This window comes from Oenanthe melanoleuca, chromosome 6, assembly GCF_029582105.1.
Source record: "Oenanthe melanoleuca isolate GR-GAL-2019-014 chromosome 6, OMel1.0, whole genome shotgun sequence".
Taxonomy (NCBI): domain Eukaryota; kingdom Metazoa; phylum Chordata; class Aves; order Passeriformes; family Muscicapidae; genus Oenanthe; species Oenanthe melanoleuca.
This window is the reverse complement of record NC_079340.1, coordinates 23,003,754-23,030,881: the sequence shown is the minus strand read 5'-3', so window position 1 is coordinate 23,030,881 and position 27,128 is coordinate 23,003,754. Positions and strand designations below refer to the sequence as shown.

At 42.9% G+C, this 27,128-nt stretch overlaps 1 protein-coding gene across 8 annotated transcripts in view; it reads left to right on the top strand.

Moving 5' to 3' along the window:
• Window positions 1-27,128, top strand: part of NT5C2 (5'-nucleotidase, cytosolic II) — a 59,830-nt gene that overhangs the window by 26,666 nt on the left and 6,036 nt on the right. For 6 of the 8 annotated variants that reach the window (XM_056494265.1, XM_056494266.1, XM_056494269.1 and 3 more), the window contains 7 exons: window positions 3,613-3,686; window positions 20,515-20,632; window positions 22,030-22,125; window positions 23,430-23,521; window positions 23,692-23,749; window positions 24,939-25,032; window positions 26,053-26,106. In XM_056494265.1, coding sequence (XP_056350240.1) covers window positions 3,613-3,686; window positions 20,515-20,632; window positions 22,030-22,125; window positions 23,430-23,521; window positions 23,692-23,749; window positions 24,939-25,032; window positions 26,053-26,106 — 586 coding nt within the window. Of the gene's footprint in view, window positions 1-3,612; window positions 3,687-15,863; window positions 15,924-20,514; window positions 20,633-22,029; window positions 22,126-23,429; window positions 23,522-23,691; window positions 23,750-24,938; window positions 25,033-26,052; window positions 26,107-26,135; window positions 27,104-27,128 lie in introns of those variants that run through there. The other 2 variants (XM_056494271.1, XM_056494272.1) reach the window with 2 other exon arrangements.

The following is a 27,128-nucleotide window of genomic DNA, read 5'->3' as shown; positions in this document are numbered from 1 at the left end:
CCAAGGCATATGCAAGTTTAAACTGATTAAAATGTTCTCATTTCCTGTCCTGAACATCTTGTGTAATAGCCTTCTTTGGTTTTTTTTAATATTTGCTCTGTCTCACTCCAGCACTGGTGGGTGAAGTGATTACCACATCAGATCAGTTGGTAGGATGCCTTGCAATATGCCAGGTTGGGGTGTGATTAGACCCTGCCAGTGCAGTTTATAGGTCATAGGCAATAAGTGCAAATTAGTGGAGAAAGAGGCATCTTCAGCAGCTGTTACCAAAGGGTGCTGCTATGGTAATTTTCACATTTCAGTCAAAAGACTTATTTTGGAACAAAAATATACTAATGGGTGCTATTTGTTTTGTTGTTCAGAAAACTTTTCCAGATCTTCAGTCTCAAGGTATGCTGGTTTTGGGTTCAGTTTCTAAATACTATAAAACAAGGGATGTCAATCTATCAGAGTTTTAGAGATCTTTCCATGACTTTTTGATCAGTTTGGTGTCATCATCATCTAAACGCAGCAGGCTGGACTGGAACAGATCTCTTGGGTCACAGCCCCCTTGTTTCTGCCTTTCACAGGCACTCTCATATTACCCTTTTTGTGAGTGCATTCAGCTGTGTCTCAGTACTTGAGGTTTTTGTCCTCATTTGGGAAACTTACCAAATGTTGCAATTCTGAAATGATCTTGTGATCTTCTTTAAATTTTCCTTCTTGCTCGTGCCCTGTAAAGACAGTCAGAAAACTGTGCTGCAGGGATTAAGTGTAAAGGCAAGAGCAGAACTGGACTCTGCAGGTTAGACAAAAAATGTCTCCTGGAGGTATGTTATTCCTTCTTAAAGCTCTGCATTCTCAGAAACAAGCAGCACAAACATGAGATCAGAAATTATGTGCTTGAATTAGCTAATAATATTTCCTGACAGCAGCAGCAGCAGCATGTAATCATATGCATTATACAAAGTATCAGACTGTATTTAGTACTAAATAGTGCTTCTCTTTAGTCTCTTGTAAATCAGAACTGTCTTGATATTAAAAGACAAACATGGATTTAGATTGCAGATTCAGATAATTTGCTCCACCTACTCAAAAGCCAGCTATTTCAGGAGAGAGTTTTAGTGAGTTACAAGCCCATCTCATATTTCTGAAAGGCATTTCTTAACCAGTTTCCAGTGTTCATCCTATCACTTTGTCTTCTTTAGGTAATACATAAATCTGTAAGAAAAGAGGGTCATCTATAACCTCCAAGGCCCCTCAGTGACAAGCCCCATTGTCAAAGGCAGGCACTTTGCCAGGAAACAGTGACTCCCAGAGAGAGTGTGCAAGGTTAGGGGGAAAGTGTACTATTGCCAGAGAAACTGTATTCCAAGTGGATTTGCGTGGAACAACAACAATATCCAGTGACTAGTTAAATTAGCCACAGATGTGTTTTCTAGAACACTGTCCAAGAAGATATACAGTACTTTAAGGCTTGGTTCTGGCATAATGATCTTCTGAAGTCAAATCAGATCCAAGCAAAATTGCATGGGTACCAGGGAAGCTTTAAAGGAATTCTGTAATATGATTCAGACAAGTAGATGAATCAGACTGCTGCGAGCTGAACAAGGAGCACGCCGGCGAGAGATGAGGTAAGAGGCTGCACAGCAGCCTGGAGTGAGCTTTGCTGTTAAAATCCGGGCTGTGGAGGATTGGCAGGGCCGGCGGGACGGGCGCGCTGTGCCGGCACCTGCACGCAAGGTGTGTGTGAGCAGGATCCCTGGGGGCTCCTTCAGCTTTCCCGAATGCAGGAGCAGAGTCCCTGCGGGGCTCCTTCAGCTTTCCCGAATGCAGGAGCAGAGTCCCTGCGGGGCTCCTTCAGCTTTCCCGAATGCAGGAGCAGAGTCCCTGCAGGGCTCCTTCAGCTTTCCCGAATGCAGGAGCAGAGTCCCTGCGGGGCTCCTTCAGCTTTCCCGAATGCAGGAGCAGAGTCCCTGCAGGGCTCCTTCAGCTTTCCCGAATGCAGGAGCAGAGTCCCTGCAGGGCTCCTTCAGCTTTCCCGAATGCAGGAGGAGAGTCCCTGCAGGGCTCTTTCAGCTTTCCCGAATGCAGGAGCAGAATCTCCACGGGGCTCCTTCAGCTTTCCCAGCTTTCCTGAATATAGGAGCAGAATCTCCGCCAGGCTCCTTCCAGCTTTCCCAAATGCAGGAGCAGGATCTCCCAGGGCTCCTTCCAGCTTTCCCGAATGCAGGAGCAGGATCTCCCGGAGCTCCTTCCAGCTTTCCCAAATGCAGGAGCAGGATCTCCCGGGGCTCCTTCCAGCTTTCCCGAATGCAGGAGCAGGATCTCCCGGGGCTCCTTCCAGCTTTCCAGAATGCAGGAGCAGGATCTCCCGGAGCTCCTTCCAGCTTTCCCAGCTTTTCTGAATGCTTGGCTCTGCACTTGCCGTCTCCATCGTGTCGCGCTGTCCCCCAGCCGTGCCTCCAGCCCGGCAGTGCTGCCCGTTCCGAGTCTTAAGAGGATAATCTCTGTGCTGAGGGCAGTACACTTAGTAAATATTTTGAGAATTTTCACATGCTGAAGTCAGAGTACAAGTGAAGGCTCTGGGACTTTACTCATACGGGAGAATTTTGTCTTGGCATCGCAGCTGGAGCAGTGCATGGGATTTCGGTCTGAGATGGGTGTTGAAAAGCTCAGCTTCCCTCCCACAGACCAGTTCTGACTCTCATTTTTAAAGTTCAGATAAGCCAGTGGAAAGAAGTCCTGTTGAATTACAGAAATGCTTTATGCTTTAAAGTTCTGGGGAAACATAAGCAGCTTAGCTACTGTCGTAGTTGGAACAGGAAGCAATAAAAGCTTTTGTTGTATTCTCTGACCTGTTTCTTTACCACGTTATTTACTTGAACTAAATTGGATATCATGTATTAATGTTGTCATCTAAAAGTGCCTGGAAGTATTCAGCCTAGAGTCTCATTATAATAAGCATTAATAGTAAAAGTCAAATTTACAAAATAACAGTTGCCAAGTTTCAGAGGAGTTATAAATAAAAATTTTCACAGTAGAAACAGCATGTCTTGTGTATGAAAATTTTTCTCAGTTGCTTTTTTTTAGAGCTTTATTAAATGTTTTTAATGGTATTGGTGGAAATGTGAAAATTAATCTGTTTGGATTTGCTTTGAACTTCCAGATATAGTTTCAAAGAGGAGGCAAATGCTGTGAATTTATTCACAGAAATATTATTTTATTTTCCTTCTTACCTCTTGCTAATAATTTGTTTTCATCAAACAAATTTTATTGCTTTGCATCTACTGTTTCCAGTTTTATATCCTTTGAGGTCTGAATTCTGCTTCAGGAGTTTTGCACTTGTATTCTTAGGAATTTTTGCAGGTCACATGGAAGGCCGTGTGTGTGTGTGCATGCATGCGTGTATGTCTTTGGACAGCATACCGATAATTAGAATAACTCCACAAAGTCATGGCTTTGCTTCAGGAGAACTCGCAAAAAATGAGACTTGACTCTGTTTTCAGGTATATTTGCTGGTTTTGAGCTATGGAAGCCAGACATCCTGACAGTGGCAGAATGTGTTTGTTCTAAAACGTGACTATTTTGAAAATGCTCGTACCTCTGGTGATATTTCTTCTCTCTTTTCAGGGTCTTTGTAAACAGAAGTTTAGCCATGGAGAAGATAAAGTGCTTTGGTTTTGATATGGACTATACACTTGCTGGTGAGTATCTTCTTAAGTTTTTTGAGCACTGGCTTAGTTTGGAATATTGTTTCTTGCAGAGCAAAGAACAGCAAAAAAGCTGATTGGGCTACTTCAGTTAACAACTGCTTCTTTTATTCGTAAATGCATCTTTCACTATTCCTTGCATTTTCATTTTAGGAATTTCCCTTAATTTTGTGATCTGCAAGCTGTATTTGGTCACAAGCCATGTTACTGTGGTTCAGTTTCAAGCGATTATGGGTGTCAAGAAAACCAAACCTTAACTAGCCTGCTTCCTTAGATTGCACTGTATTTTGACAATGCCCCTTGTGCATGCTTGGCTTTGAATAACAAGGTGATTTCTTTCATCCTTGTTGCACATAGCAGGCTACGCCTTTGGCCAGTAGGTTCTCCTGTGTCCTGGGAGAGTAATTTTTGAATAGGTTTTCCTCTTTCCCCTTTCTGGGTTAGTCACATCAATGACTCATTTCAAGACGAGTCATGGCAGGGGGAGTGCCTTTTATCAGCTGAACTAGTTAATTCATGAAGTTTTGTCCATTCTTTAAGACAGATAAGCTTTGGGAGGTTGCATAAGATCTTTTAGTTTCATAAAATTATTGGCATGACTTCTCCATCTTTCAGATACTCAACAGGCGAGTTCCCTGAGACTTTTGATGAGAGGAAATAAAGCTACCATTTTCTTCATAGTCAGACTTTCATGTTATGCATTTTAAGGAAGGAACAGATAAAAAGCTTACTTCCACTTTCCTAGATTATAGTATAACACAGGCTGTAACTGAGGATGTAATGTACCATCCTGCCTTCTTTCTCTTTACCACTTCCAAGGTTATGAATATAAAGTTCCTGTTACCATTAATATTTCGGTTTAGAGTTGTTGTGTATATGAACTGAGAAAATGTGAGGTAGAGTGTCAGGGTCACCTAATAATAGGTTAATGCAGTATGTCAGCTATGGTCATCTGGTTACTGTGTACTGAGAAGCAATGAGAGATGAGTAATGTGGCTGGGGGCAGTGTGAGGTTAGAGCTGGGGTCAGAGGTTAAGTGAAGGGCAGGAAGGTTTCCATAGTCTCGAGGTTCTACTGCAAGGAGCAATTTTGGAGACTGTGACAGGTAATTGCAGTTTATATTTAGATCAGTTCCTTGTGTTCTTTTATCTACAAGGAAGTAGTTACATATAAAAGGTTTGGTTGTTCAACACCTTATTGATACATCTGTGTAAAGTTCTTGCCACTTTTTAAGTAATGAAGTGTGTAGTTGTTAATCTGTGCTGGATATGACTGCAGGCACGTGCTTTCTGTTTGTGTTCCCCAGCTGGGACAGTCTTATGGCAGTGCTCTTGAGGGGTGCATGAAAAACAATTGTTCTAGAATAAATGCTTTAAAAAAAAAAGGGTCTCACTTCAGTAACAGAAAATCAAACTTCTGTGCCTTTTGCAAAGGAGGTGGCAGCACTTCCCAAGGTCCCAGGTGATCCCAGTGCATCTAATGTGGAGCATGAAGTTTGCTGCTAATTTTCATCCTGACAGAAAGAGAGCTTCAGTGCTGTCCTCACTTATCTGACTGTTCATTTTACTCAAATGTTCCTTGTTCATGTATACATAGAGCAAATGAGTTGTTATGCACAAAGTGATGCTTAATTTGATGAAAGGAAAAAATGTGAATGTTTCAGGCATCCTAAAGCAGTACCAGGGACATAAAAATATGGGGCTTCCAAGGCTGGAAGATCACAGTGCTTCAGCTGAGCAGGCAATGTCAGTGCCTTTGGGGGAGTTGAGTGACAGGGTGTGAGGCAGAAAAAGAAATGGGATGTGGTCTGAGCAGAAAACTGAAAATCTGGACTCCTCAGGGGTAAGCTGCTGTCCTGTGACTACTTCCATGGTACAAAAGAGATAATAGCTGCAAATCATTTCACTAGCAGTTGTGAGAATGTAATTAGGTTGGAAAGCCTTTTGCAGATGAAAAGCATTATGACTGGTAAGTACTATTTCCCTTTTTTCCACTCAAACTGGAAATTAACATTTGAAATTACCTGTTTATTATGTCTCAGAGTCATCCTTTCTTCTCCATGTGGGCTTTTATTATCTGACCACTATTAGCTATTTATAGTTTGCATACAAGAAAAAATACTTATCCACTGCAGGGACTTTAAGGAGTGCAGTGTAAGAATATGGTTACAATTACAATAAATTAATTGGAAATGATAATGAAGAAGTGGGACAAGTGAAGTATTACAGTAATATGCTATAGTCAGTGCATTCATGAGACCCTGTTGTGTTTTCTGATTGGTCACATTATCCTTTGCCCACTCTTTCACATGGACACACTACTTGTCTTGAGTAAAAAAAGAAAAAAAAAAAAAAAACAATGTAAAAAGCCAGTTTATGTGTAATTTAACATCTGGAAGTGGTATCTGCATACCAGATGGTGCATGCTGAGCAGAAGCCTTTTGGAGACCATTCAAAACACGTAAATAGGCCAAGGAAAAGAGCAGAAGCCTCTCCAGTGTCATTAGCTCCTCATCCAGTTTTCTGCATTTGTATTTTCAGACATCTCTAGGCTACTTTTCTGTAAAGCTTTTTAAAATATCCCAAGCACAATCTTCCTATTTAACTTAAGGCAGGCAGAGTCATTGACCCTGCCAAAATCTGTATGTGTACTTTCACATCAGAAATAGACTGACAGTCATACATTTTCCAGCTCAGAAGAATGATTATTTTGATACACATTGAGTTGCCTGTCTTGTAAAGAAGTACTCCTGTCTCGTCTCTTTCTACTTTCCAAATCAATCACCACTGGTAGCACCAAAAGTCTTCCTTAGGAGGTGGTCAATACCAGAAAAGTCAGAATAATTTAATGTATTTTGGACTTAAAAAGCTTGAGACGGTTTTATTGTTGCACATTATGAATTTAAGGACACAGATCTACTTACCATAACCATCTTTTCTGTCTAGAATAATCTTAATTTTGGTAGGGACATGGCATTTCCATTTTGAAGTCTATAGTAACAGCTACCATCCACACGCTGCAATGATCATCTACTACTACCAGCATGTCTGAGAATGTCAGCTGAGAGCAGTTTTAGTATCATCATGTTACATTACACATAAAGTACAATTTCATGTGGTATTTTGTAGAGTAGTATTTCTTAGAGTTATTAAATTAAAGAACCACTTAACTCAGAATTTAAAAGAATCCAAGGCTGTCTGATACAGCATTTCCACAGTGGTTTTGTTCACTTTCAAGCCAAAATTGGGTTAAACGTCGAATTTTTGTAAATAGCTCCTGTTTTCCCTGATTGTGCTTGTCCCTTTCCTTGCATGGCGTTGAGAAATACTGTTAATGGTTGGGTTGGGCAAACAAAGTGTTTTTGTGTAGAAAAGCCTGACAGTTTTAGCTTTTTTTTTTCTGAGAAATGATGAACCTTAAATAGCTGAATTTGTAATCACAGTGATTACATCTAGAACTAATTTTGACTTCTGGGAAAATAAAATGAAAGCAAAATGAAATAACTCTCACAGGTTTTAGGTTTCTTGTTTTCCCATAAAGGATTGTTGTTGTATTCTCACGGGGTGAATAAGATATCTTACGTGTGTGGAAACTCCCAAATCTCCCCATGTTAATGTTCTGGATAAATTAATACCAGAGGCTCAGAAATCTGTGTTAAACTGGCTGTCCCCTTCCTATTCAATCTGTTTGGGAATCACATTTAGTACACAAAATAATGCTTTTTAAAGCAAGGTGTTACTGAGAGGCAAGGGGAAGGAGCAGGAAGAACAGCAGGGGTTGGCTGTGGTTTGTGTGCTTAGTTAAGTAGTCGCTGTTTAAAGTGCTGCAGCAGTTGACACAAGCAAGAGTCATCAGCTGTTTCAGCCCTTGCTGTTAGAGGTTAAGACAAGTTTCTGTGATATTATGCAGCCCTTCATTCCCTGCCTCTGACCTTGCTGCCTGCCAGCCTGGGAGCGAGGTCCTGCCAGTTCCCTGTGGTGCCCTGGCTTCTTTGGAAGCCACAGTGTTACACCCAGGGCTGAATTTGCTGTCAGGGCAGAACTGAGAATTATTGAACGATTCCTGTTTAAATTAGAGAGATTGAAGATCCTTTCGTAGTTATTTTTTGTTTGCTAAACAGTAGTTTCATTTATTATCTGAATGATTCATCTCTGCTTATTCATCCAGCCAGAAGACCAACAGTCACTAACAATTCTGGTCTGCCTGCCTTTTTTCCTCAGTACTGTCAAAAGTGCCCATGCTTTGTTAAAAGAGAATGTTGCATGCAATCCAAATGATTCACAGCCTTCTCTGTTTTGTGTTTACTGCTATGTGCAGAAGGTAAAATAAAGGTATGTCAGTGGAAAGTCTTCACTGCGACACTCACATGAGCCTGAGGAGTTGGTGACACCCATTGGAAATGCAGCACAGAGAGATCAGTTTCACACAGCATTTTATTTGGCTGCTTCCTACTCAGTGTGAGCTACTCTTAATTATTAGATCTGGATCCAAATAATGCAGGTGGCCTTGGCAATACCAGCTCTTAAATGGGACAGGCTGCACAAGGTGATGGATAGATGCCCCTTGACAGGAGCAGTGCTAAAGCAGTGGGGGTCCCAAACTGGCTGTAATTTCACACTGGGCTGTTGGCAGATGGAGAGGTATAATAAGAATTACAAACTCAATTGTGCTTGAAAAGATTCCTCTGTGACTATTCTTCTTCTCCAAAAGTTATGGCCTTGTTGAAAGTTTTATCTTCTATCTCTGAAGAGGTAATATCAATAGACAGGATGCTTTCATTTGGAATGCTTTTCTTGTGCTTAATTCATTGCTGCTTCTATGTTCTCCAGAAATTGATAATGAAATTATCAATGGCTGCTGAAAACAGTTTCAATAAAAAAGGAGGGGAAATCAGGCTTGAAAAATACTGGTTTTATTGTGTGCAAATGTGATTAATGCAACATAATCTGATTGAAATATAGCTTGTGTCCTGGAAACATTGCCAATTTAATGCCAAGGTTTGGTGCACTGCAAAGATTTTATTGCAAAGTTGCTTATGCTTTCAGCTTGTAACATTTCCCTTCTCATCTCATGGGAAAAGATATGGGAGAGACAGCTTTAATCTTTCCCAACCCAATCCAAAGTGCAACATGCATAAACAGGTTTTGCCCTTTCCTCAGGTAGGTGTTTGTGTCAAAGCCATCCTTGCAATTTGCAAGAGGAAAATTTTCCACACTCTTGTCTTCTTTTTAAATGCTTTTCTTTATCTGTTGACTCTGGAAAAGACACACTCAGTCAGAAGGTAGAATTGGATTGTTGCTGCGTGTGATCTGGGAGAAAAAGTGACAGCAGAATTGAGAACAGGTTCTTCAGTCCATCTACTATTTTTACTGTAGCTGAGTCTATCAGGTTCCTGTATTTCAGTTTGCACAACTGAGAAATGTGACTCATGAATTTGTACCATGTATGAAAAAATTTCTGGATCACACAAATGAAAAACAAATTATAAAAGTGGGAGTTTCATGCATGAAAGATTGAACTGAATACTTAAACTACTGAGCTTGTAATGTAAACAACTACAGCATATCTGAATGTCAGTTCAGGTGCTCTTATTGTCTGTTTGTTAGTGCTGAACTCAAATGCAAATGTTCTAACGAGGCTCTCCTGCTTAGGTTCAAAGTTTGCCTTTAGTTTCACTGTGATGTAAGGACTACAGGCTTTGAGGCACTTTTGGGAAGACACTAAGCAGTTTTGCTTCTTTCCCAGTTTGCTGGATAATGCAGTTCTTTGTGTCATACAGAAATGTGGTGACTGGAGAAAGGAATTGGTAGATGTGCAGGAGAAGCCTTCCAACTTTCCTAAGCCAGGACCTGGAGATGCCCTGACTCTTGCACATCTGCTGTCTGCCTTTTCACATTTGCACATTGCCAGTTTGACAGGTGCAGATTTTGCAGATTTCAGAGGCTGGTTTAGCCATTGGTGTTTTAAAGCTAAAGGCAGATGGAGAAGCCAAGTTGTTCCAAGTATGCTTTGAGCTGGATGTCTTTCCAAATACCAGTGCAGTGGTTATTGTCCCTGCTCTCTTTGTGTTGCTGCTCTTCAGAGCCTGACCATTTAAAGCTGTGTAATGAGCAAATGAGGCCTGGAGCTGTGGGATCTCACATGCTGGCATTGGGAATGAGGAGTGCAGAAAGCACATGTTGCTCGCTCTGTCCCAGAAAATCACGGACTGACAAACTGCTAAGATGCTGTCTGTGGATTCTTGAAGAATCAGAGTGATAAACAGAAGCTGCCACAAGAGCGAGTCTTCACAGTGTAAGGAAAGTTTCAAAAGCTGCTATATTCTGTTTTCTTGCTCTTAAAAACATGATGATAACACCAAGCTGGGTCAGCAGGCTGTTAGTATACCAAGGCGAGCTCTCATCTTGCCAGATGATGAAAATAGGGAGGCATTTTTCAATCTAATCGACCCCCTTATCAAGTAATCTTAATACCACAACAGAAGTACTATTAAGTTGCAAATACCCTTGTGATGACTCAAACAGCTTACTCTGTAGGAGGAACCAAAGCTGAGAGTACAGAAGGCTTTAACTCTGAGATCACATGTGTGCCATTGCTTTGTGAATGCCTTATTTTAGCAGTACAGAAATTCTTCTGTATGTGGCTGCTTGCCAGCATGGGCACTTGTACTGCATCTAAGCCCAGGTGCACGCTGTTAAACAAATGTGTAGCCTTGGAGGCTCACTCTCTTCAGTGAATATGGAGAAAAATAAGAAGCTGGATGTGTTTGGACACTGATAAACCTGAAAAATGTCTTAGATATATGGTATTAGTGACTACAAGGCCTTTAAGTAATTTCCTTCTTATTTCTAGATGCTAGCAAATTATGTTTGAACCTGAAGCCCAAGCAACTATTTCTTCCCTGTTCATAAGTCTTTATTGAAGAACTAAGCCTATATTTTGGCACAGTAGTTTGTTTCCATGGAAATGCAGGGATATTTCCAATATGGGATTATAACTCACAGTGGGCTGTATCTGAGAGGTAAATTGTGAAGGCCATTTGTTAAGCACAAAAAGCATTCCCTTGTGTCAGGGAGACTGTCAAAATTTCCTGTGAAAAAACAGGTGGCTCTGTAGTAATTTTTAAAATATTGATCCAGTGCAAAGGAAAGTTATACCAACTATTAAAATAGACAAAGTGAAGTTTCCTTGAAATGCAGAGTCTGAGTTGCTTCTCTCAACACGCACAATGTGACCTCAGTGCTGCTGTACTTACCTCAAGCCATTCATTTTTATTCAGCAGAATAAATCTTTCCAACACTAAGTTCTGCTCTGCCAGCCTCTGAGGCATATTCAAACAACTCAAATCTTTGTTACATCGAAGGCAAACAAAGTGCAGCAGCAGAGAGCTAAAAATATCTGGAATTTACCAATGAGAGCACTAATAAGCCTACTTTGGGAAGAGTTAAAGCTGATGATACTTGACAACACTTGTTTTTAGAACAAGTAGAAATGCAGCACTAGAAACAACCTGAAGTGTAGACCCAGCAATTCACAGCCAGGCTGCACATACAGTGCTGTGTCAGTCCTTGAAGCAGCAACAAATCCTGTCTTTACACATCCTGTTAGCATGCACAGCGGGAGAGGGGGAGCTGATACAGTTCCAGGTTAGAGGTTTTAGAGCTGAAAGCAGTGCTGTGCACTTGGGGATGTTTGTAGGAGCATTAGAGGTAAGGAATTTTCCACTGCTCTCGGGCTGCAGCGGGTGCGTCGCTGCTTTATGGGCGCTGCTGCAGCTGGGGACTGCAGAGCCCTGGTGCTGCTCCGTAGGGGAGCTCTGCTTTCCACCCAGAGCCCCGTGTTTGGCATCTTCAGAAAAGGGTGCTCTGGAGCCACTGAAGCTCACATCCAAAAGATTCAACCCTCTGATGGTTACTGACCCTTGCCTTAGTTTCTGTTATCAGATTTACTGTCAAAAACATCTGTGGGCACAAAGATGCTGTGCAAGATCTGGCTGCTCACGCAGGGCAGAGCAGCTTGTGTGTTAAGCATACAAATCTATCCTGGGATGCACCTGGAGGTTTTGTCAAGTATTGTTTGTTGATCACTACAAATACTTAAATTTTAATGAAATAGAAAAGGCACATTAAATATTGTGCTTTAAAGCTAGGCTTACTGCACAGGTCATTTCTCTGTTTGAGAAGGTTTCTACAGGTAAGTGAAAATTATACTCAATGTGGCAGCAGTTTCTTCTCATTTGGACTGAAAAACTAAAAATTCAAAGAAACAAACCGATGTTGCTACCCATTTTGTTTGGTATTGTGAAAAGTCAATTTAAATATAGGCTGAAATGCTGCAATTCTGCTTTCCATAGTACCGTGCATTTTTATTTATGGTTTAGTGCTTAAAATCAAACCTCAGGAGTCAAGAGAACTGGAGTCTGTTCCTAATTGGTTTTCAACTCATTTTGACTGTAGACATGCCCTTTATGGTCACAGTTCAGCTGAGTTCATAAACAAATGGCGAGTCAGAAGTTCACCACGTTCCTAATTGAAAACATGTGAGTCGTCCCATGGGTTTCATTTGGGATTTCTTGTGGTTGCAAACAGGCACGTTTCCACTTTGTCAGTTTGTTTACAGGCACTGAGCTCCCAGGCCAGCACAGCACAAAGGTGCTCAACTCCACTGCCTGCACACAGGGCACATGTTTATGTGGGCCAAACCACTGCTGACACACCAGAGCTTTAAATAGGAGTGTTTTTCCCTCCATGTCCAGTGAAGATGCTGGGAAGTGAAATGCCTTCAGTGGCTGTGGCAGGAGTTGGAGGTAACACTTGATGTGTCATTGGAAAGAGAGATGCAAGGCAAGGGGATCTGGAGATCTATGCTTATCCCCCTTTCCTGGAATTGCCAAACCAGCTGAGTGTTTCTGCAGAGGGTCCCACAGTACAGGTACCTCTGTAGGATTTCTAGTTCTCATGGGAAGGAAAATCCTCAGCTTTATTTCCAGTGCAAAGTGACAGCACCCTGCCAGGCTGTGCAAGCCAAGCGAGAGTCTGGGCTCTCATCAGAGCTGAGCAGTCTGATTGCACTGTCAAAACTGAGGGTAGTTAACACCCAGGTGTGAAACTTAAACATGACATTTCAGATTCCTTCCTGTGTAAGTAATGAATTATTTTAACCTGGAGAGCAGCATAGCTTGAGAAACCTTAGCATTCCCCTTTTGTTAAATTTCAGTGGCAGTGCCTGACAATACCTGCCTGATTAGAATAGGTCCTGTAACACATGCTGAAGCAGAAATCCTCTTCTTTTCCGCTTGTATATGAAAAGTGACATTGATCTTTAACAAGTTTTGAAAATGAGATACCCTGGAAGGAGGGTCAGTGTGTGGAAGTCAGATAGCATTTCTCACTACCTAGTTACTTCTGGGGATCTGCAGGCCTCTGGCCCTACAGCTGAGACAGACTTTCCTCATACTATGGCAGTATGTGAAATGCTTGCCCAACATTTAGAAGTACATTTAATTGGTACTGTAATTTCAGTGGGGTTTGTTTTTTAACTAAGTGTAGTGTCCCGAACACCTCCAGGACTGGTCACTGGCTGTTTCCCTCTGGATTCTCAAGTGGAGTTGCAGATCAGGTGATCAGAAGTGCCAGGGGATGAGTATTTGGAGTTTGTGTGAAATAGCCAGTGGTGTGGTTGCTGTGGAGGAGTGACTGTCACAGACACAGTGTAGTGGACACTAAATGCCTGGATTTGGGGCCACATGCAGAGGAGATACTGACAGAATGGGGAGCTCTGGGGATAGATCTATCCTGCTCTGGGACACTAGGATCTCACTTGATAGACATTGTTGAGGCAGGATACATATATATTTGTACTGTTACAGGGAGTGAGGTTTGTAAAAGGGGATCTCAGGCTTTAACTAAGCAGTTTTTGTCAGTACAACACTGATATAAATCTATTCCTAATACATACTTGCACACCTGGCGAACCAAACCCACTACACGTTACTTAACTATGGTGCAATTCACAGCAATATTTTGATCCTGCTCTTTAAGTCAGGTTTGTGTAATTTCAGAAATGTTTTTATACAAGCCTAATTATGCATGTTGTGCCTGAGACATATAACTCTGGATACCAGCTCTCCACCTGCCCATGTATGTCCCTAACTGCCTGATTTGCATGCCTTACTCACTGGAAAATAAGCAGTAACTGAAAAAACCTGTTTTTAGTTATTTTACTTTCAATTCTTCAAGACTTAACATGAAGTAGTTGGGCTGCATTTCCTGTGCTTCAGAGAAAAGGCGAAACCCTGTACATTATCTGTCTACATTTTGGCTTATCTGTCTTTTTGTGACCTCTGGAGAACCCAGAGAGTGGGTAACATTTCTGAAGATTGAGTATTTGTTAAAGCCTTTTGCAACCCTTTTGGAGGAGGTCATCACCTCTAGTTTAAGAAATACTGATCTTATCTGGACACCTGAAAGTCAACAGCACAGACAGTGCTCTCAGCACCTGCCTGAGGAAGAAGTGGGGGCAATGTGTGCCCAAGGGATCAGAGCAGGATGCACCACCTGCAGGAAGCAGCTGCTCCCCTGAAGTGCCCTGACAGTGTGGGTTTCTTTTGGGGGGCATCACAAGCACCTTTCCCTGGGCTGCTCCTGCTTTCCAGGTGGGAGGAAAGGCAGGTGAGGAATTGGCAGATGGAAGGGGTGAAACTCCTTCAGGAGGTAGTAGGGTATAATGAGAGCAACAGATGGGGAAAAACTGGAGGCAGGCACAAATGATACTTGAGGTCATCATGCAGTGGTCCTGGCTCTGCCTCTGCTCGGAGGAGCTGCTCTCCCTGCAGGCTTTTGTTGCAGCAACATCCCAAACCTGTTTTTCCCTTCCTAAACAAGGATTCTGGTGAAGGAGAGCTGCTTTCTCAAAGCTGCCTTGGTGGTATGGGCAATCAGTGTGTTGTCACTGTTCCCAGTTCAGGGCTTTTACCAGCACCAAATCCACAGTGACTGGAAATAAAATGGCAGGCAGGACTGCTTGCAGGTATGCAGTTTGAGACAGCAAATACGTCTCACACATGGGAGACGACTGAAGCAGAGCAGAAAGGGGTCGTTATTTAAACTTCAGCTCCTGCTTCTCTCCCAAGATCCATGAGTACCCTGCAAGAAGTGTTGGCAAGCCCTGGAACAAACCATGTTACATCTTCAGTGAGAAGCTCCCCTGCCTGAATTTGTGTGTAGGAGAAACAAGGGAAGATACCAGCAGATCCTAAAGGGCTCCACAGCTCAAGCAGAGCCATTACATGCACTTCAGCCTTCCCCAGCTATTCATTTTGAAACAAAACAGGCTTTAAACGTTTATTTTCAGAGAAGCCTTCCAGGAGGTCTGCATACTTCTGTGGGTCATTTTTGCAACATTATTCCAACCAGTTCATCTTTGTATTTAGTGCAAATTGGATCTCAAAGATAATTCTTGATTACTCTATGCATACCTGTAAGTTACAAAATATCTCTGGTGTTCTCCCTGTGTGTGCTTGCCAGTGGAGCACTGCAGTGCAGCTCTCTGTGCAGGTTTGGTGCTGGTTTATCCTGGGGTGCTTTGCCCATGAAAGCCCAAGTGTAAATTTAAATGCAGACATGCACCACAGACTGACCCGGTGTGCGAGGCTCTCACTGGGAGCACCTTCAAGGTGTAGGGCAAAATTCTCTTCTCAGCTTCCCAGAGTAGCTCCTGACTCTGTCTCCCGAGTCTCCTGCATTGACATGTGCAGGCAATGTGTGGTGTGAGAGAGAATGTCCTGAAAGGAGTAATTTGCCACTGACTGAGGAATGGACCATAATAGCAAAGCCCCAAAAAAAGCATGAGACCTTTTCTTGAACCAGTGCTCTGTGTCTGTGAGAAACATGAAGGATTTGTATCACTTGGGCAATGTGCTTGTAGCCTTTTTCTCCTAATTATCCCTGAGCTGATGATGTAAAACTGCTTTGTGGATATGAGGACAGAATTTTGCCTGCAGGATGCACGATTACCAGCTGTGCCTCTTCTATAAATCAGTTGTAAGTGTATTTGGAATAACTGCCAGGCCAGCTTCTGAGCTTGCCAGAGGACGGAGCTCCAGCAGACACAGTCCCACATGGCACAGAGCTGTTGCAGTTTTAAAATCAGTCTGATTTTTTTCTTTAACAGGGGAGCCCAGTGTAACTCCGTCAAGCCTGGAGTGACACTCTGAATCTGCATCTGCCTCATGTGAGTTAAATCCTGGCAGCAGCATTTTGCATAAGCTGGAGCCTCTGTAGAGAGCTTTTTTTTTTCTTTTTCTTTATTTTTTTTTTTTCCTTTTCAGAAAGGCTATAAAATTGTAACTGTATGTGTCTTGGCAGCAAAAGTAAACACAACCACACAAATGCATGAGAATTGCATACCTTACTGCACAACCCCTGCTCATTCCAGACCAGCTTCCCTCCTAGCACGTCCTGTGTCAGTCAGGGGTGCCCGCACCCATCACAGACCTGAAGGCTTGCAGTGTTCACTCTGGGGTACTGCTTTTTACCTTTTAATAGTGTATTGATAAGCCAAGTATTAAGAGGAATCTGGAATACTGTCAACTGGCTTCTGTTTTATAAAAACCTTTAGTTGTTTTTTTCCACCCTAGTTGCGTAATCCATGAGCACTGGGTGCTGATTGCCCTGTGCTGCTGAAGCATTTGCCTGTGTTGGAACAGTACTATTAAAATAACAATTCCTCTGGAGCTGGAGACTTGGCTTTGTGGCAGAGACGTGGTTATCAAGCAGTAAGAAAAAGAAATCAGAACAAGTTGTAGCACGTGCTTTGGTTTTACTGTCATCCCACGTGTGTTGGGCAAGGACAGTGTGAAAATGTGTTTGTGGCTCTGCCTCCTCCCCTGTCACAGAGCTGGAAATGCTCGAAGACTGGCCCCTTCTCACCTGGATGAGAGAGCTGGGCACGGGAGACTGCATGGCAAATAGCAGAATTCATGATGTTGCCATGACAAACTATCTCCATCAGAGGTACCAGGATTCAGCAACCAGGTCTGAAGGAGGAGATAGTCCAGCAAAGTTAAAACCATGTTTTCATCTTGCAGCTGCAGAAAAAAAAGTATTGATCTATCCTCTCTACTCTGTTTCCTCACGGCTGCCTGAAGACATGAGAGAACAACCAGCCCTGAGTACAATATTGAAATAATGGAAATTTATGAAATAATATGGGAATAATGTAATTGGGGCATCTTCCCCAAATATGCTTCCACAGTTGCAGTGATATCAGCCTGTCCATTCTTGATCTGAGGAGGTGGATTGTTTGTTTGCCCAGAGGAAGCTTCAGTTACTCAAATAGGCTTATGAGAAATGTCAGGGATTGTGGTTCCAGTTGATGCAGCCAGTGCTGTGGTGTAGGGTGCTGTCAGGGTGGGCTCAGGGAGCTCTCATTCCTAGGTGTGTGTCTAATTAAAGGAAAGTTTATCTGGAACAGTAATATGCTGGTAACTAGAAAACATTAATTGTCCCTTTCATCAGTCCAGTTTCCTGTGTCTCTGTTTAGTTTGTGTGTCAAGGAGAAGGCTCTCATTTTCCAGATATTGTGGAGTAGTAGAAAAATAGAGATGAGATCTGAGATATGAATGAGCTAATAGTTTAGTTTTATTCGAAGAGACATCAAGGAAGCAAAATCTAGGGCTTGAGAGGTAAGGGGAATAACTGTCCCTCCAAAAGAAACATTTAGATTAATCCTGATTAATGTACTGCCTCATCAGAGACTTGGGATGACAAAGGCTGAGGTTGATACCTCTTCTTCAGTCTTTTTCCTAATGCTGCTTCAGCTTGTTTTCTCAGAGAGTTAAAAGGAGGTCTGTGGTGATTTCCTAAGATGGAGAGGCAAATAAGAAAGTAACAAGTTGAGTGAGGGTATTTTGTGAGCAGCTGGCCTTGTGTCCCACACAGCTGTTCCCTGGTGGAGAGTTAAAAAGATAGACAGATTGCTCATCAGAAAGCCCTAAATTTCCCTGGAAAGGCTCTGCTGGAGCTGTTGATGAACCACTTCTGCTTGTCCAGAGGAGATGCCAGTGTGCTCCTGCCCAGATTCCTGTCTGGGCAGCATCACCATGGTTGGTGAGTTCAGGAAGACCAGGGTTACCTCAGAGAAATGTTTTGTTTGGAAGTGATGTATTATGGATTAAGTTGGTAGCATGGTCTATTTCCCAGGAGGCTGAGAAGGAGAAGTGCAGCAGCTTCATGGGCAGAGCGGGGATTGGAGTCTGTTTCTTGTAATGAGGAGCTTTGCAGAGCTTTCACATTCTGAGAATATGTGCAGCTGCACTTATCAGAGTTTTCCCTGGGAAGTGCCTTTACTGTCCTGAATCAGAGGAATTCCTTGTTCCAGATGATGCCCTGGTGTCACTCTCACAATTTTGTTCATCACCTAACTGCCTATTGCTCCCTCCAACTCTAGCTCACTCCCCAGAATTGCCTTGTCAGTCACTGCTTTCTTCATTAGCTGTACTTTTTGACTGCTTATTCCTATCTATAGCTCAATCAATCCTTCCTTTCCTAAAGGATAGAAAAGACTACGTGCATTGAATGTTGTATCATGTTGTTGATGTTTGCCATTGGTGTAATATTGCTTGGAGATTCTGATAAGTGCTTTACTGATTTCAGTTATCTATATAAGACCATTACAGGTTTGCTTATTACATTTTTAATGTTGTTAGTTTAATGGGGAAAATTAACTCTTGGGATTTTGGTGCTTTTTAGGTTATTAAGAGGAACAGAAGCCCTCTGTCACGGGTACTGTGATCTCTGTCTTCTGACAGTCTTGTTTCATCTAAAATCCTTGCCTTTTGATTTTTTTTTTTTTTCAGTATTTTATATATTTTCTTTCTCCTCTCAGATTAAACTTCTGTATCCCACAGTATATATGTATGCTGGTGATTACTGGGCAGTAAAGATGGTGTGTATTAATATATATCATGGGGCCCACAGATGTGTTAGATCTGTCTCAGGAAAAGCAGTTTGTCCTCTAATGAGTTTAATGTGCAACTTGGCACATTTTCAGCTAAATTTGAAATATTTAAGTGTTGGAGGCAGTTGGACCCATTGAACCATGGTAACCCCTCATTGCAGTCAAGGGTTGTATTTATTTATCTTGGGACCAGTTAAAGGCAGCAACATTATGATGTTTCACTCCTAAGGGGAAGGGAGCACCTGGGATTTGTAGGTGCTCATGGTTGAAAGGAACAACAAAAGTCAGAGGATCCACAGAAGCTTACAAAGTTTTATTAGTAAATTACACTTGGCATAAAAGTTGGTATGTTAATCCCTGACCTTCTAGTATAAGCACACAGAAGTGGGGTTTGGATAAAGGGGTAGGGTAAAAGGGAAGAGAGAAAGAGATGAATTAAAGAGGGGAAGAAAGAGAGAAAAAGAGATGAGCAGTGCTGGCAGCAGCACTGGGGGGGTGTGCAGTGTCCTGGGGCACGTGCACACCTGGGCTTTGTGGGGGTATATTTTCATAGATGAGTTTTCCCATCCTTGAAAACAGGGCTCTTGCTTTCTATGGAAATCAGTTGCCACGTGCACTCCATTCTTCAGACCTTTCAGAAAATGGATCAGTGGTTGGGTGGTCTTGATCTCCCCCATGTGGTCCATGCCCACTTCTCGACCTCATTCCTGCACTTGAGCTGTGCTGTGCTTATCTCTGGGAGCCAAAACAGGACATCTGCTCCAGAAAAGTGCTGCCCTTACCTCCACATAGCCCCCTTCTCCAGCCACATCCTGTTCTTTCTCACAACATGTTATTACCAACAATCCCTGGCTGTTATTACCAACAATCCTTGGTCAGCTTCAGGACTGCCCAGCTGTCTCAGTGTTTGAAACATGCACATTAGCCCCTTATCTTCTGGGCTTCTGCAGACATGCAGCGAGCGTAAACATGCTGCCAGAGAAGCCCTGTGATTTCCATCTGTCCTGATTGCCTTTTAGATGTAATTTAATGATCTGATTAAACAGTAACATTTTCAGTACATGGGAAGGTCATTTGCAGGAAGAAGAAAGGCTGCATGGTAGGAATGACTTAGTTGAACAAGTCAATTTCTTTCGCATGGAGCGAAGGGAAAGTGTGTGTCCCAGATGAGCAGCTCCTCTGACATGTGAGAGCAGTGAGCTTGCTTTAAAAAGTAGCATTTTGATGCACAAGGGTAATAACGTACGGATTTTTTGCAGTACCATATGGTGTTATTAACAAACAAATCATATGTTAACTTGACAGCTCTACCTTCACGCTAACTTAGTCTGCAGCAAACATTAATTCCCCTGAGATGAAATCTGCAGCAATACTAAACTTTGGGATTGTATCCAGAGCAGTAACAGTAGCACAGAAGTGATGAATTTCAGGCTTTCTAACCTCCAACACATGTGCTCCTGCAATTCATTGGTTTCTTTATCGGCTTTGCAAAAAGGTATCAAACCAAAACCCTGTTGGAGCAGATGGAACAGGGAGTGTTCGTGCATCTGCTTTACAGGACTGCAGGGAGAGGAGCTGCTGTTTGAAATACATTTTTCCTGATGCAGAGAGCTATGATAAAACTGATGGATATTTCATCTGGTGTACTCTGCTGCTGAAATTCAAACTGCAGCTCTGTTTCACTGCAGCCCTGGGGCAGGAGCTAATTCCACCCTGCTCTGGGCTGAGGGACCCCAGGCATCCAAGGAGAGAATGGTATGTGGAGGAGGGAGGAGGGAGAATGGGTACATAACTTTTAATTGCCTTCTTGTTTAACCCCCTAGCTGTTTTCAAATTTTCTAACTGAAATCTCATCTTGGTACAGTGTATAAATCCCCTGAATACGAATCTCTTGGATTTGACCTGACCGTAGAAAGATTAGTTTCCATTGGATACCCTCATGAGCTGCTCAATTTTGTGTATGATCCTGCATTCCCTACCAGGTAAATGACTAACAGATACCCACCCTGCCTGCTCAAGGCCTCCAGTACTTGTTCTGTGAAGTTCACAGGTGACTTGTGAGGCCAGGTTTTCAGTTGTGGATGTGAAGCCTACATATCATGGGGAAGGGAGAAGACTAATCCAGGATGTGGGGGGCCTTTGCACACATGAACCCTTGCCAGCAAAGAGGGAGTGTGCAATAAAAGAACCCTACTGAAAACATGGTCCAAAAATAGCCCTTCAAAGCAAAGACAGCAGAGACACAATTGGATTGGGAGTGAAATCAGAATCAGGGGGAGAAGGAGCCATTACTGTCTAAGAGGCTGCTGGGATGTCTCAGAATATTTTTCTTTAATGATTTTAATTAGCAACATCGTGGTGCGTAAGACATCCTGAAAATTAAGCTGACAGTAAACAAGAATAGAAGTGGGACCAATCCAGTTCTCTTGTCAAGACCAAATCAAATGTCAAAAGCATTTGATTTAGTAACTTATTGATTTTATAGCTTTGCACTAAGTTAAGGGTGCAAAATTACTAAATTCCTATATTTAGTCTTTTGATGGGAGAGATAAAAAGGGTGGTTTGTTTTGAACAAAGCTTTTGATCTAACTCTGCACCTTCAAGTTCTTTCCACTTGTGCCTTTGCTGGATTTTGCTTCTTTGACTCCTTTGGAGTTTCTTTACAAAAGACTGGACCAGAGGGTCTGTTGGTTTGTTCCACTTTCAGTCTAGCAGCCTCCTTTCTTCCCTCCTCTCAGCATGTTTTACACCAAGAGTTGCTGCTGGCTGTGCCTTTGCCTGTAACAAGGCATAGCCCCTCACAAACCTGTGATGAGAGCTCTGTTAAATCTACTACCTTCATCCCAGGGAGGGGACAGAAGGGATATCTCTGTGGGAGGGCTGTGTTCTCCAGATGCAAGCTGCTAGATAAATGAGACAGAATTTTGTCAGAGTCAGAACTGGGCATGTCCAAAGTATTGTGCCATGGTTACATGCCCCATCTGGCTTTGTCTGTGACAGAGCCATGAAAAAACAGAGAGGAATTCCTTTAGCACACCTCACTGTTCCCTGCAGCCCCACAGGGGTGTCAGGTTTGTGACCCTGTGGAAGAGCCCACAGCTCCCCTGGAGGATGCAGAGCTGAGCCTCTTGGGTTGAACACTTTTGGGACCATGGGGAGTAGGTCAGGTGTCTCTCCTGCCTGGCCATGCTGGGCTCTGGTGCTGACCTGCTGCCAGCTGAAAGGGACAGTAGGGACCCCATCTGCATCATAACAGCAGCCCTGTTCTGATGCCCTATGCCAAGTGAGCAAAGTTGTTCTAGAGCTGTTCTAGCTGCTGTTGAAATGGTCACCCTTTAATGCACTTGCCTTTTCACATCCTAAACTGCTTTCTTAACAGAGGCCTGGTGTTTGACACCCACTATGGAAACCTGCTGAAAGTTGATGCCTATGGGAACCTCCTAGTATGTGCACATGGCTTTAATTTCCTCAGAGGGTGAGTGCAGACTCTTGGCTGTTCTTTTTCACTCAATACACTCTATTGTGTCAGTGATTCTCAGGGCACCCATTGTATATGGAGTCACAGGGACTCTGCTAACAGCAGAAGCTGTGTTGGTGTTCCTACAGCTCCAGGATTAGCTGTGGATGAATTGAGGGTCTCAGGTGCAGCAACAGCCCAGATGTTTACAAGGGAAAGGGCTGTGCCACTGCAGGCACATCCATAGCGTGCTGGGAATAGAGGAATGTGTGCTGTGGGGAAGAGCTGATGGGATCATCCAAGGGTTCTTCACCTATCCTGCCACAGTTTAACATCAGCAGCTTGTCAGTCAAGACAAAGTCATTGCATGTGGTCCTGTGCCCCATGAGACTGTCAGCTCCACAGACATTGCTAAGAACGTGTGAGGGATTAAGCTGACTTGGGGAAGGAACAATCTTGCTCTACCCCTTCATGTTTTGACCTTTGAGGGTGTCAGAACTGAGCATTACATGCCATTTCCTGCAGCCTTCCTTGGCTGCTTGTGTTTCTTGTCCCAGAGAAGGTGCTTTAGGAACCAGAAAGGACTGCATTTCCATGTTCCTGATGTGTCCTAGCAAATCCCCCCTTCCACATTGCTGCTGCAAGGGCATATGAATGGAAGGCAAGGCAAGCTCAGGGGCCCCAGGGTAACAAACCTTGTCATTGCAGGCCTCTAAGTCCTTGCATCAGGTCTCCAGAATTTAGAAAAAAAACCCTTATATGTGCACTCGAGTTCCTGTTTGAGTCTAAAATGATCTTTAGTATCTCCAGAAATTAAGGAGACCAGAATAATGATACAAGTTCAGTCATGGCCACCCTGCTGATGAATTGCCCCAAGCAAGCCTCCTGCAGCAAGCCCTGCATGCCCCTGGCTGAGAGCTGCTGGAGAGTGGAGAGCAGCACATGGAAAGTGGAGGAGAGTTTAAGATAAGCAAATAATGAAAGTGCAGATGATTTAAAGCATCCTCCTAGCCATCAGCATGGGGCTTAAGGTCGAGCTGTGGACTCTGGACCCCTCTGTGTCCCTGTGTGGGCTCTGCTCAGTTTGCTGGCTCAGCAGTGAGAGCTTTGTCCTGGCTCTGCTGGAGTCAGGACAGCCCAGGGAACACCCCTACATGCACTTTTGCTCTTGTGCCAAGAGTGCATGTGGGGAGGCTGGGTGTTGATTAAAGCACACCAGACTTTGGTTAGTGGACCCTGCTACAACTCTGTTTTGCAGGTCAGCACATTTTATCTTAATTATGTTTTGTGGTTTCACTGTTCTTCACTTTATTTATTCTCAGGCCTGAAACACGGGAACAATATCCAAATAAATTTATCCAGAGGGATGACACAGATAGATTTTACATTTTGAACACGTTATTCAATCTACCAGGTGAGTCTAGTTTGTGCCTTTTAAGCCAGTAAAGCTTTGCTGATGCTGTACTCTGCTTTTCTGTTTGGGGTTTTTTTTACATGAATTTTCTTTCTTTGGGCACTAGGTCTAAAGTTAGCTGCCTGCATGATGCTATCCTTGTCTTACAATCTTACTGTGTTTTCTTGCAGAGACCTACCTGTTGGCTTGCCTGGTGGATTTCTTTACTAACTGTGACCGATACACGAGGTTTGTATTCCCTCCACTTTGAGATGATGATGGAACAGTAAGATTGTTATTATTTTATACAAGATGGAGCACAAATGGAATACTCTTTATCAGTGGAGGCCTCTCAAGTGGTTTTGGTGGGCCTCCTATAATTTTGATCAGTGAGTTCTGCAGAGGCTGGTTATGAAGGTTCCTTCACAGGGTACAGCAGTACCAGCATACTGACTGACATTGGTATTTGGGGCAGTTTCTAGGGCTGCACACTTTTTACAGGGTGATTACAGGCACCAGTCAGTTCATTTTGAACCTGTGTCCATTGGAGCCTGGTAACTGAAAGGCTGAATTTCCTCAGCCTGTTACCACAAGTGCTTCATGTTGTAATAAAGGACATTGCACACTTAGAGATGAAATGCTCAGTGTGGTATAAAAGGCTGTTTGTGCAGCATGAGCATTTAACTTGCTTTCAAAAACATATAAGCATGAAAACAAGCTGTGGTTTGAACTGGCAAATGTGATGCTGCTCATCACTTCAGGTGATGGGTCATCTTTGCATATATGTGAGTGGAAGGCAAAGGTTTAATGTGATTTCACCTGGGAGCAGAGGAACTGTTTATGCTGGCAATCCATCAGGTGAAGAACCTTTTCTCAGAAGAGGCATGATGATTGCTGTCATAATAAATACAGCTCTGTATAATCCTTCTTGATTTCTTCTGATGCAAGCTGTCATGCTGTCTCAAAGATACCTCCAGAGTATCTTGTAATTTTAATTCTAAGTGTTCAACATAGAAAAAGTTCCTCCTCTCAGCAGCATTACATTTAGTTGATTTCCAGGACTCTCCCTTCCTGAGAAAGAGGGAGAAAAAGCATCACTCTGTTTATTCCCTCAGTACCATTCATCTTCTGTTGAATCCTGCAAATGGCATTTTTGCAATTTTCTGCAGTCTTTTTATCTTGTGGGTGAGAAGTAAGAGTTACAGAAAGCTGTAGTACTGCTGTGGAGGCACAGACATTCCTGGGTAACACACAGCTCCTGTTAAACTGTGGTTGTAGCCTTCTTTCAAGTCTGAGCTCTAGTAAAGCAGCAGATAAGAAACCATGATGGTAAGATGAAAACACAAGCTGCAAACAGCATTTTGAGCTGTCTCACTCCTTGGTGTGTTTCTTACCTGCTGTGACAGGCTGCTAGAATCTCTCTTCTGTCTCCTCACAGCTGTGAAACAGGGTTTAAGGATGGAGACCTCTTCATGTCCTTCAGGAGTATGTTCCAGGATGTCAGAGATGCTGTTGACTGGGTTCATTACAAGGTGACTGCAGGAACTCCGTGGGATGTGTGTGGTTGTAACTGGGTTTGGGGGCTGGTTTGTAACTCCTCAGTTCAGATGTTCTCTCCCTGCTCTGGGCAGGGTCCTGCTTTGCCGCCTAGTGAGCAAATAATAGACTGCAGTTTTGTGGGAGTAAGTCAAGATCTCAACTGCTCTCCTAGTATGGGAACATATCTGGCTTGGCTTCCTATTCCTTTCTTATTGTGCCCAGATTTCATTTTTGTACTGTAATTCATGGGGTTTAGAGCATGATGCCACAAGCGTATTTGCACTACAAATCCACAATTTGTACATTGTCCTAATTATTAAAGCAGTATTCTACTGCAAGTTCTGCCACTATTTACATTGGCACTATCCTATGTTGTCTAAAAAGTACTGGCATTAAAGAGAAAAATAGATCAGCTGTTCTCTAATTAGAGAGAAGCATTTCATCTTCTGCACACACTTGTGCACAAATTTAGAATATAATTTTGTGAGCATTAACATATGGTTAAAGACATGATTTTCTTGCTCTCCTTCATTCAAGCAGTCTGTTGGGTGGGATGGAAAACCATCACAGGAGAACTCTGCTCACAGTTGTACTTGTGGTGTCCTTTTACCCATGCAGAAGTCAGGAATCTATTTTTCTTTCCTTATGCAGTGTTGTGTGATAATGTTGGAGTTGGCCTTTGACTAAAGCATTATGGTCAGTGTTGGAGACAGGTCATTAACTATCTTGTTTGGTATGGCAAATCTATTTTTTGTTTGTTTCTATTGTATTCCCTTCCGAAAGGGTTAAAATGCTGTTGAAGTGGATTATTTACCATGGTGAGGGAATCGATGGATCACAGAGTTTGTGATGGTCCCTGCTACTCAAAGCCTCTCATCTCTAGAGTCACTGGTTCAGATTCGCCCTGGTTTGTACTTTCACAGCATTTTAAAGTGTGAAAGTTGGCATTACTTTGTTGTCTCTTACATCATAAGTTTCCATGACCTCACTGGGTTCTGTTGTTTCTATTTCAGGGATCACTTAAGGAAAAGACCCTTGAGAATCTGGAGAAGTATGTGGTGAAAGATGTAAGTGTGAAGTTACTTTACTTGTGCTATGTGACATTCAGTACTGACTAAGCAGGCAAGAAATAAACATGCTGATTTGCTTTGCTAAATCACAAAACAGATAAGGCTGTGATTTCTACTGTAATAGCTAAAGACAAAGTAGAAAGTTCAGATGCAGCCTTTATTCTGAGCCAGTGATCCACATGATTTTGTATTAATGTGCACAGTTTTATACATAAAATATAAAAGCCAGAGGAAATGTTATCAAGGCGAACAAACTGGCAAAGCTCACGTTGTTTCTTTCAGTGCTGAAAGCAACTGTGTTCCCTTTCAATGTTTTTTTGCCTAAGCAAACCTCTCTTTAAAAAGCAACATTTGAGCATCTTTTTAGCCACATGACAAAAAAGTTACACTTAGCCATGAGGGACTGAGGGAAAGATCCTGAAAGACTCACCAGTGTCTAGTCTCTTGATAACTCCAAAACGTGTGTTCAGCACATCTAACTGAGCAAGCTGCAGTGGTTCCCTTACTCCTGCCACCTGTTCAGTGTGCAAGGCCTCCCTGGACCACTTATGGAGTAAGTATTTCTTAGTTTAGATGAGTTCTCTGGTAGATTATCACTTTAAAGCAGTTAACCTTGTTTCTAGTTACACGCCTACAGAATTCTTAGGTAAGTGTCCAGTGAGGTAATCAGCTATTTTGGCAATGGACTGAGATTTCAGATTCAATAAAAATAGCCCCAGGAATAAATTCTCCCCTAATTTGAGGTTGGAATTATAATGCATTCCAACTTGTGGCTCGTGAGCTCAGATTTCACCTGCCTCTGGGCCCATTTCGGGAACGGACTTGGAGCTGGAGCAGATCGGTGGGAGCAGCACAGGGTGCCTGGCACTGTGGTTGGCAAAGGCACTGCAGCCCTGCTGAGCCCTTCCCCCTCGCCTTCCTCCCCTGGGCTGTGCTCTGGAGGGGTTCCCTGGATGGACCAGCAGCTGTCCTGGCTCTGGCCAGTGCACAACACGTGAGTTTGCTTGCTCGATGGTTTG